General features: G+C 43.9%; 1 protein-coding gene across 1 annotated transcript in view; it reads right to left on the bottom strand.

Moving 5' to 3' along the window:
- PARM1 (prostate androgen-regulated mucin-like protein 1) overlaps positions 1-18,558 on the bottom strand; it is a 98,178-nt gene extending 79,620 nt beyond the window's left edge. Inside the window, exon 1 of the mRNA XM_080796170.1 lies at positions 18,307-18,558. Coding sequence (XP_080652296.1) covers positions 18,307-18,349 — 43 coding nt within the window. The 5' untranslated portion in view covers positions 18,350-18,558. The remainder of the gene's footprint in view (positions 1-18,306) is intronic.
- Between the last annotated feature and the right edge of the window lie 130 nt (positions 18,559-18,688).

Raw genomic sequence — 18,688 nt, 5'->3', positions numbered from 1 at the left:
CCTCTTCCTGTCAGGCCCTTGGGGGTTCGAGCCCCAGCTGGCTCATCTGCTTTCCTCGGTCAGATGTCTCTGGAGAGGCCAGGATGTTCTCAGATGTCAGCGGTGGGGATCGTTTTTCAGACTTTAATGTTTCTTGTCACTCCTTTCATTCTGGAAGAATTATCATAAAGAACAATCTTCCATGGAAAAGTTTGGTCATCCCAAGCATGTGCCCCAAACCAGATATATGAGCTGCTTGACTTGCTCAACCCTTATATAACCTCAGATTTCCTGATTAACTCCTTTAATCTTAATTGTTTTAGAAAAAAAATCAAAGCTTCTAAAGCTCTTTACTCCTAGTCTCCTGGGCACCGATGTTGGGTCCCAGGCTGCTTTACCACATTGCTTTGGCAAAACAATGGCTTTCCCTGGGATTTTAAAAATATAATGAGGCCATTCTCTTGCTTTGTAACTTTTTATCTCAGCGTGAACTCAGTTCTCATCAAGGAGCTTTGTTTATAGCTTTAAATTTTTTATTCCTTTGAGAATAACCCAAAGCAGTAATGACTTTAGACAGCACACCTCTCACTCTTCTTAGAATATTTCTCTTGCCTATATAAGCAAAACTATCTGAGTAATTAAATCTCCTATAAGAGAAGTTGTATTTTTTCCAGGGAAAAGAATTTCGAATGTTGATTTTTCACTCTGACTTGTAAGGAAAGCTATAATTCCAAAAGAAATGACTAGGTAGCTATAGAACCAAATAAATGCACATGTTCTACCTAATATCCTAGTTACTAATCAGAAGATGTGGATGCATATGATTATGGCTAATTAAATATATATAGAATGTTCAGCTTCTTGTGGAGAAGAAGAGTTGAATTTCAGATACTATAGAAAATGTATGAATTCCTTGAATATTAATTTTACCTGAAAAAAAAATTCTTCCCCATGTTACCTGGCCTCCTCCTCTTAAAATTCTTCTAATTACTTTCGTAAGGAAGGATGTAGGTAAGAAAGGAGGGAAACACACATGCTACCCACGCATATGCATATACATATGTTACACACACAAGCACACACACTTCACACTGGCAGACAATAATCCACTGTTCTGGAATGTCACAATTTCTCAAGTTTCCCATGAAAGACTCCTGTGACCTATGCCCCACATCCAATAACACATTACATAGAAAGGGGACTTTTTTTTTTTTTCTTTTTTAGCTTTCCCTCCACATAGAGGAAAGGCATCATATCTACAGGCAATGAGCTACACTAAAAAAGAGCAGAGGCTATTTTTATCCCTTGCAACTTTTTGCTCATTACTATTCTCTTTCTGACTCTACCTCAGGCAAAACGTTAGAAAACAATACTGTATTAACCACGGCTGAGAAGAAGTGAAACAATGCCCTCAAATTTGCCCCATGCCTCCCAAAAGCACACATGCTACAGATCATGCCAGTATCAGAATGTTCCAGAAGCATCCAGAGGATTCTTGAAGTTATTCTGGCTACATAAGCAGAATTGCTATTGTTTAGTGCAACCCGCTCTGTGTCCTAAGGAGAGCCAATAAAAATCTCATTAATTTACACCATTGGTTTTCAATGAGGCTGATAACTTTAGAAATATGCCAAGGCATTTCCTTTTATTCCCCGCCCCCCTCCATTTTTCTTCTATGTTGCTTGTCACATGTCTGTAGGATACTACTGTTGCTTAGTGGTCAGGGACCAGGGACGCAGTCTCTGCATGCTTCATCCCCTCCAAATGCCCATAGTACTCTAGTTGAGAAATGCCGGATTTAAAGGGTCTCAACCATTCTTCTATCATTGAGAGCAATACAAAAGTAAAAAGCAAACAAGTAAACCAAAAAAATACTTGAAACGATTGCAGCTGCTATCTTGAATAAAAATAACTTATAATTGATTAAGTTATTAACTGCTTTTATCTGGTGGGTCTTTCACGAATATGGCTTAGACGTGAGAACAATATATCTGACTTGGGTTGAACTGTATCCTCACAAAAATATATAATGAAGCCTCAACCTTTAGGTACCTGTGAACGCGACCTTAGTTGGAGATCTAGTCTTGGCAGATAGATTCAAGTTATGATGAGGTCACACTGACTAGGGCGGGCCCTAATCCAGTATGACTGAATGGCTGGTGTCCTTACAGGAAGGGGATCTGGACAGAGACAGACTCGAAGGGAAGAGGGTCCTGTGAAGTCGGAGGCAGAGATTGAAGTTGAACGTGGAAGCATTAATGCTTGCACAAGCTGAGGAACGCCTGGGACTACCAGGAACCAGAAGAAAAGGAAGGGTCCTCCCCTAGAGGCTTCGGAGGGAGCATGGCCTTGCGGAAACCTTGACTTCAGACTCTCAGCTTCCAGAACGGTTAAGAGAATAAATTTCTGTTTTTTTAAGCCATCCAAGTTTGTGGTAATTTGTTATGACAGCCCTAGGAAACTAAGACAATAGCTAATCTATATTTATCCCCAGCTTGGCAATGTGGCAGAGTCCAAGGGAGCAAACAGTCTGCAGCAGAATGGGGGGAGTGGTGTTTGGGGGCAGGACACTTGCTGGCATCCTCTGCTGCTGGGTAACAGAGGGGGCAGGGGCCCGTTCCCCCTTCTACCCAGGAGGGCACACTTTATTTTGGATTCCTCTACCTAGGCCTTCTAAGATTGAAAGGACAATCTTTTCTGGATTTCCTGGTCTAGAGTGAAATTCTGTTTCATAAATATGTGCAGCTAAGTGTGGTTGCCCAAAGACAGCAGGCTTATTTGGAAAGCGATTACAATTCCTCTCCAAATTTCATGAGCTGCTGTGCGATCATGTGAAGCAGGCTACCCGGGTCTCCTCTCCTTTCTGTGCTACCCCGGGGACCTTTGGTGTCTAGTGCATACACTGTGTCTCCCTGTGCAACTCCTTCCCCATGTGGTATCCCTGCTCCCAGGCCTCTTTGCACTCTTGGCACGTTTTTGTCCGACAGGACAGCCCCTCAAGGCTCTCTGCCCTTCTACCTGCCAATCCATAAATCACTTTCAGCTGCTCTAGGTTAACGCATAACTTCTCTCAGAGATCACGGAGCCTTCCCGCGTTGCGCTCTAGTGTTGGCGTGCCAGCAAGCAATGTGGAAAGGGGTTTGGAGTCTTTGAACTCAGGGGACTCCTATTCTTTTATACATGAGATGTGTAATCTAAGTTCAGCCACGAATGCGCTGGGAGACCTTGCGGTCTCCATGTTTGAGCTTCTGTTTCCTTAGGCCAGTTCAGTAAGGGCTGAGCCTCTACTGTATACATACTCACACATGGGCCCAAGGGATACGAAGCAAAGATTAAGATCTCTGCTCTCCAAGGGCCAGAAGTCTAAAGAGGTAACATACGCAAACAAGTGGAGGGGAACGTTGAACGTGCAGGACAAAGAGAATTTTGGCCGGCAGACAACGGAGTATGGCATTCTAGAACGAGGAACTGGCAGGGACAAAGACCTGAAGTTATGTGGCCTGTGCTTCCGTCCTGGCGAAGACCTTCCAAACAAGAATGATCTATTTGCTTCTCTAGCCTCTCTCACGGTGACTACCCGCACCACCTTTCTTTCATTCTGCCTCTAACTCAGATCTTAAGCCCCTTGGTAAGGGGTTGAGACTTGTTTCTGGAGAAATGGGGGCTTCTGGAAGATTCTTTTTAAAAACTTTGAATAATGGAAAAATTTAATCATCTACAAATTCGGAGAGGAGAGCATAATGGATCTTTAGGTACCTTTGTTCAGTTTCAAGAATTATAAGCTCATGATCATTTTTTTTCTGTAATACCCTCACCTATATATCACCCCCATATTATTCTGAAGCACAGTGGCACTTCTTATATAAATATAACAGTGTGTAACTCTAAAAGATAAGGGCTATCATTGAAAACATACAGGTTACATCATTATCATACTGAAGATTATAATACATTAATATCATCAAATGTCTAGTCAATAATTAAATGTACAATCATCTCATGAAGGTCACAATTTATTTCCACAGTTTTGGTTTGATCTAAACAAGGTCCCCAGTTGTGATTGGTTGCTATGGTTCTTTAAGTTTCTTTTTCATCGATAAATCTGCCTTCTCATCTTTTTCTTTAATCTCTCTTTTCTCCTTGCAATCTATTTGTTGAAGAGGCCGGTCTGTTTGTCATGTAGAGTTTTCTGTGGTCTGGCGTTTGCTGATTTCACTCCTGTGGTGTTATTTAACACCTTCTTTGGTCCTCTGTATTTCCTGTGACTTGACAGTTGGTTCCTTTCAATGTGGCAAGGCTGTTTCACAGGGGGTATTGTACCCTTCCATCAGGAGATATGGTATCTGGCTGTCACACTTCATGATGTTGGCAGCCACGGTAGGTCAATGCCAAGACCACTAACTCCCTAGGTGATGCTGTATGGTGCTGTCCTACTTCCACTGGGCCATCTTCATTTACTAGCTGGAAAACATGTATAAAGATGGTCCTCCCATCATCTAATATTTGGTTGCCCAGGGATACACCTCGTAAAATGAAGGCAAAAATAAGGTCAATTAATCTATCGATCAAGAATTTTAGTTCTTCCCATTTATCTATTATTTTTCAAAATAATGTGTTGGTTTGTTAGTATCCTCCAACGGAGACAAATGAAGTTTCGTGTTATTATTGCTTTGTTTTGGTATCATAATTAGCTCGTAAGTTGGAACAATGTGATTCAGCCCATTGCAGTTATCCTCACTGCTGCTCAGTTTGCTCCATCTTTGGACAGTGGGGGCCTCATTAAGGTGTTCTGAGTCCTTTCCACCGGAGCCACAGTTGTCTTTGACGGCATCCTTGTTATCTGGTATGACGAGATAGTCCAGACTCATCTTACATAGTTTCTAGCCCACCCCTAGAAGTAATCACTTCTCCCAGGAGTCTTCATTCTTTTTTTGGTGGAAATGGGATTTAGTAGCCATCGTCTAAGCACCTGGAAGACTCTGAAGCAGATTTAGGTTGGCTTCTGCTCCTTTGGGGGGGAGCAGGCAGTCTGGCCTGGCCTGAATGACTTCCAAAAGAATGGTGAGAGATTGTGAGAAGGGAAAGGGTGGCCAGTGACCATTTAGGAGTTACCGTGGCAGGCTAGGAAGAGATGACAAGATTCTCGATCAAGTCTGTAGGTGTGGGGATGGGAGAGAGGATCAGAGTTGAGAGAAACTTTGGAGACTAAGTTTGCATAGTCTGATTTGGTCATTCAAGACAGTGGGGATTAAGGAGGGTAAAAGATGACGGACTTGGTTAAAGCCTAGCTTAGTCACTTACCAACTGTGTGATCTACATGTCATTGCTTCTGAGACTTGGTGACACTGTGGGATTGGAATGGCCCATCGCATGGGGTTGTTAGGAGCATTAAATGAAGTTGGAAATGGAATGAACATCATATAATGTGTGATACCTACAAAAAGTTACAAATGTGGAATCTCCTTCCCACACCAGCATGTTTAGCTTTATCTAGAATATGAAGGGGTTGGCCTATCTGCTCATGGACTATTAGTAACGGATGCTCCAGCATTTGCCTAAACCACATTTTATTGATTATTTTATTGAAAAGATAACATAACAAATTTAATGTTGTCAAAGGAAAACAAATCATATATTCTTCTGAGGGCTATTTTTTCTTATTTGTTATCTAAGTTGACAGATTTCATTATAGAAAAGCTTAGAATAATGTTTTAATTTAAAAATTGCTCCCATAAATGACAACCTAGGTATTGAAACAAAGTATCTCAAATACTGATAAGTTAAGTCACAGTTTCTTAAAATAATATCCAAAATGGTTGTTCTGATCAATGATTTATGTAGCACTCTGGTTTTATAAAATATAATATTAAAGTCAATTTCTTCCCAGAACCTCCCCCCACCCCACCCATTACATTAGTGATATCCTGTAAACCTTTCTGAAGTTATTTGCTTTTCTAAGATGTACTTTTTGAGGGATCCATCAGAAGGATTTCTGAATCAAGATTTTGGGGTTAGAAGTAGCTATCCAGTAGTTACAATAGCAATATTAAGTGTTGATAAAGAGGGATTAAAATCTTGATGATATCTTTCTTTCCTTTTTTAATTGTGAAGGCAATACAAACTAGTTTAACAATTTCAGACAAAAGAAAAGGTCATAAAAAGTGAAACTAACCCAAAGCTCAGGTGCCAGAAATAACCACTGTATTCTTCTAAATGATTTTCTCTACAGGCACACACATAAAAATGTTTTGAATATTTCTTCACAATGTACATTTCTTCTGTAGCTTGCTTTTCTGATATAATTGTGAAATATAAAGTCACACTTATTAGTTCAATATATTGTAACCACTTAATGTGTTAGTACCTAAATGAACCAACCGCCCCACACTTCTAAGCAGCTGCTTGATGTCGCCCATTTGAATGAACATTGAATGTATGCTAGTCTTTCTGACTAGCACTTTATAGTTAGACATTTACATGATTTCCAATATATTAATATTTTTAAAGTTCTTAATCAAAACAAACTCTGAAATCAGGTCTGGATGGGTGATAGATACATTCTTGTCAATTTCTGTGCCTGCTTATAGTTTCCATAATGATTAAAAAAAAAGTGCTTGAGGGCAGCTTTGAAAAACTGTTATAAGACATGACTTTCCCTTAATGACCTTTCATTTTTTTAACCAAAATTTGGTTGTAAATTTCCTCATTTCAAAAGCCCCATCTCCCACTTTCTTTCTTTTTTTTTTTTTTTAATTTATTTATTTGACAGACAGAGATCACAAGCAGGCAGAGAGGCAGACGGAGAGAAAGGGGGAAGCAGGCTCCCTGCTGAGTAGAGAGCCCGATGTGGGGCTCGATCCCAGGACCCTGGGATCACGACCCGAGCCGAAGGCAGAGGCCTTAACCCACTGAGCCACCCAGGTGCCCCCATCTCCCACTTTCTGATACTCCTCCTAACTCAAACGGTTCTCAGTGATGTAATAATTTCCCCTCCTTCAGCAGCCACATTTGTCTTTGAGATCTGGGAAGGCTTCTCTTGTCAGTGCATGTGGCTTTTCCTTTCTTCTCTTAAAAAATGTACTTGAATCATTTTATTGAGATAGGATACACAAATACAAAGCAGTGCAGCGACTTTGGAAAACCATCGACAATTCCTCAAAAATGAAACCTAGAATTGCCATAGGCCGTGCTTTCTATTTCCTTTAGGAACACAGTCCCTCCCACAGAGGAGAGGTGGCAGAACGGTCCCCAGTCCTCTGGTGTCACACTCATATCACCCCACGTGGTCCCCCCAGCACCAGGACAGGCTGACTGCCCTTGGTCACTCCCCGGTGTATAGCCCATGCGGTCCTCCTTCAAGCTGGCCAGCACCTGTCCCCCTCAAAAATGGGCAAGCAGACCTCACTGAACAAGCAAGGCAGATGTTTTTAATATAAATTGTCATATTTTCCTTTTAAAAATTTATTTATTTATTTATTTGAGAGAGTGAGAAAGAGGGCATGAGAGGGGGTAGAGTCAGCGGGAGAAGCAGACTCCCCACTGAGCAGGAAGCCCGATGCAGGACTCAATCCCAGGACCCCAGGATCATGACCTGAGCCTAAGGCAGTCGCTTCAACTGAGTCACCCAGGTACCAAGTGTCATCTTTTCTGTTCTTTGGTTTGTTTATAGGTTGCTCTGCAAGCGTAATCTTCAATTATACCATTGTCCTGGAGGCTTCAATACAAGTATGTTGTTATTTCCTAAGCCCCTGTTCTTTTTGGCAGCTGCTAAATACTTAAATGTTTCTATTTGAGCCCGAAAGTACCATGAGTATTTGTTGGATGATGAAGCTGACAGCCATGCCAGCCTGGGTGACTGTAACACCAGCCACGTGCGGGGGGGCCACCCTGCAGTGTTGATAACAAGCATTCACAGGAATGTGGGTCTGATACCAGTCAGGACTTAACCACTTGGAACTACTGCTTGGACTACAACATCATTCAGAATCACCAGTGCGGGCGCAATGCAGAGTCTTTAAGGCCAAGAGAACGCCTTGTTCTTCTTACGATCTCAACATTCAGCACTGGAATTTACTTAACTTCCTCAAACATCACTGGGAAACAGCCTGTCATGCTTCATTTAGACTCAATTCACTTTTTATTATCAGGTTATTTTTATTCAGAAAATTCTAAAAAATGTTCAAATAGTGGAGATTTATCTTTATCTTTTCTAGCTGAGCTCAGAGGTGACATTTTCTTAATTGGCCAGAGAACTTAAAATGTTTCAGCTATTTCTTCTTCTTCTTCTTTTTCTTCTTCTTCTTCTTCTTCTTCTTCTTCTTCTTCTTCTTCTTCTTCTTTCTTCTTCTTCTTCTTCTTCTTCTTCTTCTTCTTCTTCTTCTTCTTCTTCTTCTTCTTTTCCCTACATTTCAGCTATTTCAAAGTGATATCCATGGGGTGGGGGAGGGGGCGGAATGAACATTTTTAAAAGAAATGTTTTGTAAGGGCATGCTCAAAAAAAAAAAAAAAAGAGCTGATTTTAAAGTTTAGCTTTTGTAACCCTCAAAGAAAACTAAAGGCTGACTCATATTTTTTTAAAAAGCTGTTTGGAAACACTAGGCATAAGCACCTGATTGTAGGCAAGTTTGCCAAATGTCTCATTTTGGGGTGATCTAAGGCAAAATTTGAATTAAGTCTTCATTTTGCCAATCCTCAAAAATGTATTTTTAAAAAGATTTTATTTATTTATTTGAGAGAGCATGAGCAGGGAGAAGGGCAGAGGGGGAGGGAGAAGCGGACTCCTGCTGAGCAGAGAGCAGGTGGGGCTCGAGCCCAGGACCCTGGGATCATGACCTGAGCCGAAGCCAGACGCTTAACCCACTGAGCCACATGTGCCTCTCAAAAATATATTTTAGTCATTTGGTTCAGCAAATATATTCTGAGTATACCCTAAGTGCCATGTAGTATTTAGCACTGGGGAAACTACAGAAAATAAGAGACAAAATCCCAGGGGGCAGGGATGGGTAAGGGATGGAGGAAAATTGACGCTAAAGAAAAAGTAGAGGCAAAAGGCAATGAAGGGGCACTGGGAATGTGGTGTTGTCATGTGGAACAGACTGCAATTTTAAAATGCTGGTCAGGAGGAATCTCATGGTAGGTGACAAATGAGCAAAGACTTTAGGGAGGTGAGGGAATTAGCTGTCTGAAAAATTATGTCCTAGACAGAGGAACCAGATGCTGTATGCTCTAAGGAAGCCAGTGTGGCAGGTGTAGGGTGAGCAAAGAAGAGGAAGAAGCCCGGGTCCAAGAATGAATGGGGCCGGGTCTCCTGTAGGGCTTGATGGTCACTGGAAGGACTCGGGATTTTGCTGTGCATGCAACAGGAAACCATGGCAAAGCCGCGAACTGAGCAATGACCTCATCTGCTGTATTCCCATTGGATCAATTGTTACCATGTGGAGAACAGACATTAGGAGGGTCAGGGTCCCGTTGGGAGACCTGAGAGGGGGCCACTGCAGTCTTCCGGGGGAAAGAGACATGGTTCACCTGGAGCGAGACAGTGGAAGTGGCAAATAATGTTTGAATATGTGTCTATTTTAAAGGTAGGGCAAAGAAATCTGAAAGGATTGGATGAGGGGTGTTGGGAGAAAGGGACTCAGAGAGGACTCATGATTTTCAGCCCGAGCAATGAGAAAGTTGACTTGCCATTAATTGAGATGGGGAAGGTTTCATGCATAGCCTCCTGGGGGAGGGAAGTCCAGGAGTTCAGACTTGGACATGCTGAGTTTAAGATGACTATTAGATAGTCAACCATTGATTTCCTTCTGACCAAGTCAAAATTCATCATCCTCAAAGAATGAAAATTCTCTGAGGGTAGAGTTCCGTTTTCTTCATTGTTGTTTCTCCAGAATCTTGGATAATATTTAGTACATGTAGGTTCTCAATTAAAAATTAATTTAACAAATATTTGCTAAGCACTCATTATGTATCTTGCTCTGTTCTACCTGTTGGGGACACAGTGGGGACAAAGTAGCTAAAATTTCTGCTCTCCCTGCACCTTACAATCTAGTAGTGGGATGCAGGCAAGCAAATGAAGTAAAATAAATTAAATCTTCTATTTGTTGGCGTACCTGCTTAATAAACATTTGTTGATGCTTACTCACAGGCTGATCAATGTATATATCGTAACCCAACAAGGCAGAAGGTGGAGATCTTGGAGCTGGCATTCCATACCAGCCTGACTTAGCCAAATCCTGGTTCAGCGTTGTTGCTTCTCACAAATCTCATCCTCAGGTGCCTGGGTGCTTCACTCTGTTAAGCATCTGCTTTCGGCTCAGGTCATGATCCCAGAGTCCCAGGATGGAGTCCCACTCGGGCTCTCTGCTCAGTGGGGAGTCTGCTTCTCCCTCTGACCCTCCCGTTCCTCATGCTCTCTCTCATTCTCTCTCAAATAAAGAAATAAAATCTTAAAAAAAAATCTCATCCTCACCTGATAAATATCAGAGCAGTGTGCCTCACCCTATAAGCACATGAGGGGGTCCTGCTCAAAATAGAACTCTTTGAAGTGGACTTCTACGATGGCTGCCTTGAAGTAAGCACCCCCAGGCCACTCAGCCCTCCTTAATGGATCTGAACTAAGCAGCATGTTCCTTTTGACATCTCGAAGCATTTTCTCATTCTTTGTCCCCTTTTACAAGGCTGAGGATACCTTGCTTACCTGCCATTAAGGGCCACCACAGTTTCATCAGAAAGGCTCAATTTGCAACTTCTCACAAACCTAAAAAGGTGTACTAAAGTGGGCTCTATTTTCACATAAATCTGAGGAGGAATCTCTTGTCCCACTCCCCCAACCCCTCCACCTAAAACGAAACTTGATGCATTTTCCATTCCCAGCAGGAGCAGCAGGAAGGGGGTGGTTTGGTCTTTAGTAGCCCCCAATAATTTTACTTATTACCCTCAATTACCCTTCCGCAGCCACCACATTCAGCCATCTGACATACTCTCAGCCTCATGTAACAGACTACCCCCCAGCCTCTCCCATGATCCTACGCAGAATTTCTGGAACAGCTATGACTCCTTCCTACTAACCATTTCTTACCAGTTACCACATGGAATTTGATATCACACTTACTTCCCCACCAACATTTCCTAGAAGGTAAATGATGAATGATCTTATGTCCTTGAAAACTCATCATTCCCTTGCTCAGACCTGTCTGAATAGCCCTTCAAAGGGAGAATTCCAGGGCTCTTTCATCTTGAATGCTGTCCCTATCAAAGTTGTAATTTTTAAGATAAAACATCCAGGGTTCCTCATCAATTGGGTGATGGCCATATTCATCTTGCTGTTGCCTCTCATGCAGCAGATTCACGGAGAGCAAGAATTTCCCATTGGCAGAATGTGTGATTCACCAATGACTTGCCCCCTTTCCCAGGCCAACAAAGAGGTGTTCAGTCCCCCAGATTTCTTTACATCCCTCCGATGAATGAATGGGCATCAAGACTCCCCTATATTGTAATTCTGGGACGTACTAAAGTCTTCCCGCAATTTGACATAATTTGACACCCTACAGGAACTCAATAGAATGATGGCATCTTTAACATTTCCCTAAACACCTACAGAAAAGGCATTGTAGCTTTTGTACAGTGAAGTAAGAGCGCATCCTTTTATCCTTAGATAATTGTTATCGTCCTTCCTAAAGAATCTAAACGACAGTACAAAGCAAAAATCACACGGCGTGGAGTGTGTAACAATCAAAGAAATGTTCAACACCAGTAGAATGGTATCTGTCTGCTGTCCATCTGTAGGATCACAAAAGCTTTTCTAACAGAAACTGAAAAGATTTCCTAAGAAGCAGAAGCATCATCACGGGACATGATATTAAGTGAACAAACTGTCCATAATGAAGTTATGCTTCTGGACAACACAAAACTGGCAAGTATATCATCATTTAAAAGGTTACATGTTTTGATCACCCCCATTCAATCACGGCGAAAACACACACACAAAACCAAACAAGATTTTCTCTGTTCCAATTATTTTCATGTTCAGCACCTGTGCTCAAGTTCCTATGTCCTTATCTCCTCCCTGATAGAAAACAAAATCAGGTAGCAGAATGTGGACTGGAAGTGGAAGATATTATCATCAAAATTGTAGTCTACCATGCATCTTATTTTGTATTGAATAGATGTGTTTTCCTAAATACCGCACTGGTAACTTGCCACAATTCTTTTTTTTCCCACTTAACAGTTACCTATTCACAGACTTCACAGATTTTGTCATAGATACCATCAAAAGTGCAAATTTCCACCTCAGTCCAATTGCTTAAGGGTTTTTTGTTGTTGTTGTTGTTGTTTTCCAATTTGCCTTGAAATTCTAATATGACGCTTCAGGCTTCATACCTACAGATTTCAAGTGTACCAATAGACCTATCCTGCAGGAATTATGTAAACCTTATAATAATTAATATTTGTGAGATGCATTAAGATCCTGGCACAGAAAAGAGCATTGAAATCCAAAGCTATTCTATAACTTTCTTTTTTAATCAGTTGCCAGCTGGATTGTAGAGGGCTTCTAGTTCCAGCGCCCAGGCAAGAACATTGCTACCATTTAAAATACGTGTGCTTTTTTTTTTTTTTTTTTAAGGGAAAAGTCACAAGAGGCCAGGTAAGGTAGCTTCAAGAAGCCTATAGAAATCCCAGGTGTTCAGAAACACGTAACAATGCACAGTTAATGGAAATGCAATTAGAGGGTTGCCTGGGTGGCTCAGTCGGTTAAGTGTCTGACTCTTGATTTTGGGTCAGGTCATGATCTCAGGGTCCTGGGATTGAGCCTTAACTCCGGCTCAGCTCTGGCTCTAGCGCTCAACAAGGAGTTGGCTTCCAGATTCTCTCCCTCTCCCTCTGCCCCTCCCCACCCCAACTCCAGCATGCACACATGCTCTCTTTAAAATAAACAAATAAATCTTGAAAAAAAAAAAAGAAATACAATCTGATTAAAAATGTTTCATTGGAGAGCTGCCTCTGAACCCCATTCCTGGCAATTGCTATAGACTAGAGAGAGAGAGCTGCTCTGAAATTTCCCAGTTCTCCCATGAACAGACAGAAACGGAGCAGGCAACTTAACCTAGATTGGGGGCGGGGTTCAAAGTACAGTGAATCCTGTATCAAACCCATGGTATAGACAAACTGCAGATAAAAGGCCAAACATAGGTTTCTAGATAAAATACGGGGTGCCCAGTTAAATTTGGATTCAAGATGAACCATGAAGAATTACTTAGTTTAAGTTTGTCCCAACTATTGTGTAGGACATGCTTAGAACTCACTCTTTATTTGAAATTCAAATTGGACTGGGCAATCTGTATTTTTATTTGCTAAATCTGGCAACACTAGCCAAAGGAAAATTAAAACAGCTTATTTTCAATTGACATTATACTGCCCTGTACCATTGAAAAACACGGATAAAAAGAATTACGTAATTGTCTATTTTGTTGTAAAGATTTCTGTTACTTAAAAGCGGCAAAGGTCTCAAGGTTAATAAATGACATTAAAACAGGTAAAAGAAATGGGCTATGCTGGTGTAAGGATGATGATGAACGTTTAAAGATCCACACATCAGAAAATCTGCTGTTACACGAATTCTGTCATTTGAATAATTTAAGCTATGACTAAAAGCAAAGTAATGCCGCACACAAATCAATCTTATTTTATAGTCACCTCAACTGGACGATAACCCATTAGCCTTGTATTTCCAAGTAAAAAGCCAGTATTGCCTACGGCACACGCTTACCACCTGCCTACCTCTTCTCAGGACTGCCAATGTTTTCTAATGAAACATTAATTTTTCCAAACAATTGCTTCAGTCAGTGTCTTATTAGCAAAGCAAGTATCTGATTCCTAAACGAATATGTCCAGTTTAAGGGACAGTTACTTCCAAAAGGAAGCAAATTAATAGAAATACTATGGCAGGATTCGGTTCATTTGGATGTTAAGACAGCCAATCCCTTTTGAATATATTTCAAAAATGTACCTTTGCATTGTTTCCAGTGGATGTGGTAGCCACCTCCCCACCTTCCCACTCCCACAGGGAAAATTATTGCTTAAGAAAATCTGAACAAACAGGGTAAATAGTTGGCCAATATTTTCCTTATAAAAACACACGCACAATTAGACCTGGCCCAAATGCTCAAGGTAAATTAAAGATCTGGCCATTACTGATGCTTTTGGGTTTTCGAGAGAGCCATTCTGGATCATTCAGGTACCAGGAGCTGCCTTTTCCTAAGTTCTTTGATCGGAATCATCTAAAATTTGTGGCTCTGGGAACCTGACTTAAAGGTTTAGCTGAGTTGGGCTTCTGAAACACACAATTTGCAAAAGACTTTGTGGAAGAAATAAAGTCCTTCGTGAGACTTGCCATCTATTTGTTACAGAGCATTCTTTTGGACTGTTGTGCTAAATCTAATCTGGCACATTATTAACCTTTGCAAATTAGGCATTTAGTAGGCTAGGCTGAATATTTTCTTAATTTACACATTAAGGTTTGCCAAAACAGCTGGCACTATGATCGTAAACTAGTTGAGATCTTTGATTTATATAATTTAAGTGCAAATGTAGGACCCCTACTTCCGAGAGGATGACCTAACGGGTACCAAACACTAGTAAACATTATTAACAAGATTAATAGAAACAATGACAGCTAACGCTTATTGGGCGCTTCCTACGTTCCAGGCACTGTAAGTACATTTAGTCATTTAAAACTTTCCATAATCTTATGAGGTTTTATTTCCCCAGTGTTGTGGATGAGAAAACTGAGAATGGTTACTTGCCTTAAATTACACTCTAAGGAAGTAGTCAAACTCAGCTTCGTACCTAGGCTATCTAGTGGCAGAATGATCTAGAAGCAGAATCTACCCGCTTACCACTTTGCAACACTGCCTCAGCTCATGTATCAGATAACAATGAAGACCTTCCACCTTCTCAGGTCAGGTCATGGGAAGGAGGTGTCACTTCTTGGACTGAGATACAGATTTCAGAGGAATGGGAGTAACCCTTCACCCCCACTCCCAAACAACCACAGGCAACCTTGTTATTCTCTTAAAGAGTGTGCATTTTTGGTTTATTTTTAATATGTTTATGATAGGATTCATGAAGAAGCTTTAATATGCTTATGATAAGGTGTTGACATATATCAGGATCTGTGGTGACAACAGAGCTGTAAATGTGTAAGGTGGGGTCTCCTGTCAATGATAAGGATGTTCTAGATGTTAGTCACCCAGAGAAGAGCGATCTGACAAGCCCAGAACACAGATGGGATCTCCAGCTGGGTGGCAGGCTGGAGTCTAGCTCTCCTGAGTTTGATCACCAATGGCCAAGGTCATGGGGTGGGATGTGATGGTCTCTCTGTGGGAAGAGTAGGGACAGACATGGCAGAATCCAGGGTACCAGTAGAGTAGGATCATGGGGCTTGTGTCTCTTTTTACCTACGCTTCTTTCCCTGTTGTCCTCCTTGAGTGCTGGAAAAGGCCTTTTGAAAGTTCCAGTATATCTCCAATGTCTCAGTGAGGGAGTTTTTAAACAAATGGGGCCATAGAACACCAGAGGGGGGCAATGATGATGGTGGGAAAAAAGAAGAGAACCCAGAGGGGAGAGGAATGAAGACAGAAGGTTCCTGAAGCCTGCCATCCTCCCTCCCTCATCAGTTCTGTAGCCAAAACTTGGGGGGTGCTGCCTTATAATTTAATTTGGAGGCAGTATTCCTATGTGCCTTACACACAGAGATGTTTGAGAACGGTCTATAAAACAGCCACGATAGTTTTACACCACAATCAACTTTGAAAGGCTGAAGACAGTCTGACCTTTCTCCCTTCCTTCTTTTTAAAATACAAGTGAATAAATGTAAAGATTGTTGTTGTTGGTAGTGCCCACATATTTGAAAGTGTCTGTTATTCAGGAAGGAGCAAATGCTATGTACTTAATGAGTGGATTTATTAAGCTAAAAAAAAGTCCCCTGCCAAACCCCATTCCTGGCTCAAGAAAGTATCACCTTAAGAGTTTTACTTCTTTTTAAAAAGAAGAAAGAAAAGAAGGTGGAAAAGGAGGAGGGGCGGGTGGGGAAGCTGGAGGAGGAAGGGGAGGAAGAGGACCAGGACGACAGAAAAGAAGCAACATCTGGGTGAAACTAACCAGGGCTTTACAAGGGAGCTGGGGATGTCACTTTCCTTTCAGGAACCCTCACCCCTCTCCTTTACCAACACAGCAATTATTTTTCCCCAGAAAAAACGTTATTTCGGTTTCTGAAAACACCCAACTTTAGGATGCAGAGAGTCTCATGAGGTATTTATGCCAATTTTTATATTATTTTCTCACAGCTTATTGCAAGTAGCTCTAACAACACAAGGATCCTTAAAGAGGAAAGGCTGAAGCTTCATCACTCTGTTTCTAAGATGCACACAGAAACATAACCATGTCTTCTGGGGTCAGGAAAGTCCCAGAACTGGGAGGCTGTGACCCGCTTGGTTCTGACCCACTCCCCAACATGTGTGCACGGATGAGGCTGTTCAGTGGGCCCACCCGCCCCCTCACTCCAGCGATGCACAAGGGCAATCTTCTCACCCCAGAACAGCTGGACTAAACTCTAAAATTGACCAAGAAAAAAAAAAAAATTGAGCTCCTTAGAAAAAAAATGCTACTACACTGCCTGGTAGGGTTAATCCGGGTATTGTCAGCTGCCAGAGCTGTCGATTTAAAAAAAAAAAAAAAAAAAAAAAAAAAAGACAAGCCGCAGGATAAAATTAGGAAACAAACCCACCCACTGGCTCTACTGGCTCACTCAAGTTCTGCGCCTTGGGCTTCATGAAAAGATTTCTAGTGAGGGGGGGAAGTAAAGGCACCTTTCCTGTCGTTTCGCAAACATCCCTTGCTCGGAGCGTTGCTGGAACTGCCTCCCATGGCCGTCCCGTGGTTTGGGACGCGGCCCTTGACACCTGCTGGGATCCCGGCGCTGGAGGCGGCGAGGCTGCGAGCCAAAGCCGCCAGAGCGCTCGGGCACCGTCCGCGGACGCGACTGCAAACAGTGCGGATACCAACACGAAAAGGGTTTTTTTTTTTTTTTTTTTTTTTTTCTCAGACTTTTCAGCAAGTAAAGGAAGAAAACAAAAACGAAACAACAAGCTATAGTCTTAAGTTGGGAAACTTTTCCTCAAAACTGCCTTATCCTTTGTGAGCGGCCGGGAAACCCATTAGCTTCGTTTCAAGGGACTGGGACGACCCGTGTCCACAAGAACACAAACCCAGGCAGTTCAGGAGGAAAAAAAATAAAAATAATAAAAATAAAAATAAAAATAAAAAAAATCACGGACTAGAAGCGTAGGTCAAACCGGGTTGTGTTGTGTGGCTTTGGAACATTCTTATCGAAACACCAGTGTCCGCGCGCTCGGGCTGCGCGTTCCACTGGCGCCTTATCCATAGTCGGCTGCCCCTGGTGCGGCTGCATTTTCTGGAAAAACCGGGTCCCCAGCACCAGGCTGAGCGCGCTGTCTCCCGGCCCCCACTCAGCCAAGCTCAGTCCTCCTGCTCCCTCTCCGCAGCCCCTGCCCGAGGCCGCCGCCGCCGCCGGTCCCGAGACCAGCGAGGCGCGCGCAGGGAAGCCGCCCAGAATCAGTGCCGGGGGTGGGGGGCACTTTGAGCCAACTTGGCAGTTTCCGCCACTGCACACATTTCAGGGAGGCTGCGGGCCACAGCGTAGAACTGCAAACCCGGGAGGCGAGCTCGAACCGGGTGAAGGCAGCGGCCGGCGGGGCTGTCAGTGCCGCATCGCCCCCAGCGCGCAGCCACGGAGGGACGCCGGGGACCCGAGGCCGAGAGACCGCCGCGTCCCGGCCGCGCGCGCAGCCACTGCCTGGATGGAGCCTTCCAGATGCGATTCCCCCCTCTTCTCCCGTCCCTCCCCGGGTCCAGCCGCCTCAAGAAGTGTGCTGCCCGACTCCGGCACGGTGGGCTCGGAGACCCGAGAAGCCTGGAGTCGCACGCAGTGTCGCCCACCCGGGGTTCGAACGCGTCGCGCAGCCACCTGTTCCACAACGCCCGGAGTTTGTGTGGGTGCGGGCTGCGGCACGAAGGACCCTGCCATCCCCTCGGTCCCACACGGCCCAGGGGCTCGACAGGCTGGCACCACCCCAAACCCAAGTGCGCACATACCTTCACGCAACTCCGGAGGCTCGCCCCACTCCGGCCACCCGCGCGCGGTGACTTACTTCCCGGTGTCGCCGCTGCAGCCCCAGCCCCAGCCCCGGCGCTGGCCACCGGGGCCCCGAGCGCGCCCGGCTCCTCCGGGAGGACGGCGCCCCGAAATACCTGCGGTGAAGATGCAGAGCGCGAAGAGAGTCTTGCAGACCATGGTACTGGCGTGCGGTGCCGAGCTGCGCGACTGACCGAGCGCTCGGAGCGCGTCCGGCTCCTCCTCTGCCGCGCTGGCGGCCGTGGGAGCCGGGAGGCGAGGGCGGCTCTGCGCGCTCGGGCTCGGGCTGCTCGGGCGAAGGGCGGAGAAGCGAGACGAGCGCGGCGCGGCTCCGTCAGCGGCGTGTCCTCCGGCGCCCGGCGCGCTTCTGCTCCATCCCAGCCGCCCGAGCCTGGGCCGCCTCTGCCGCCGCGCGGGCCCCAGCCAAACCCCTCCCACCCGGGCCCCGCGGCGCTGACAAGGCCACCCCCTGGCCTCCACTCTCCCGGCGCTCGGGTC

This window comes from Martes martes (genome assembly GCF_963455335.1).
Source record: "Martes martes genome assembly, chromosome: 2".
Lineage (NCBI taxonomy): Eukaryota > Metazoa > Chordata > Mammalia > Carnivora > Mustelidae > Martes > Martes martes.
Note: the sequence above shows the minus strand (reverse complement) of the source record. Positions and strands in the feature narration are given on the sequence as shown.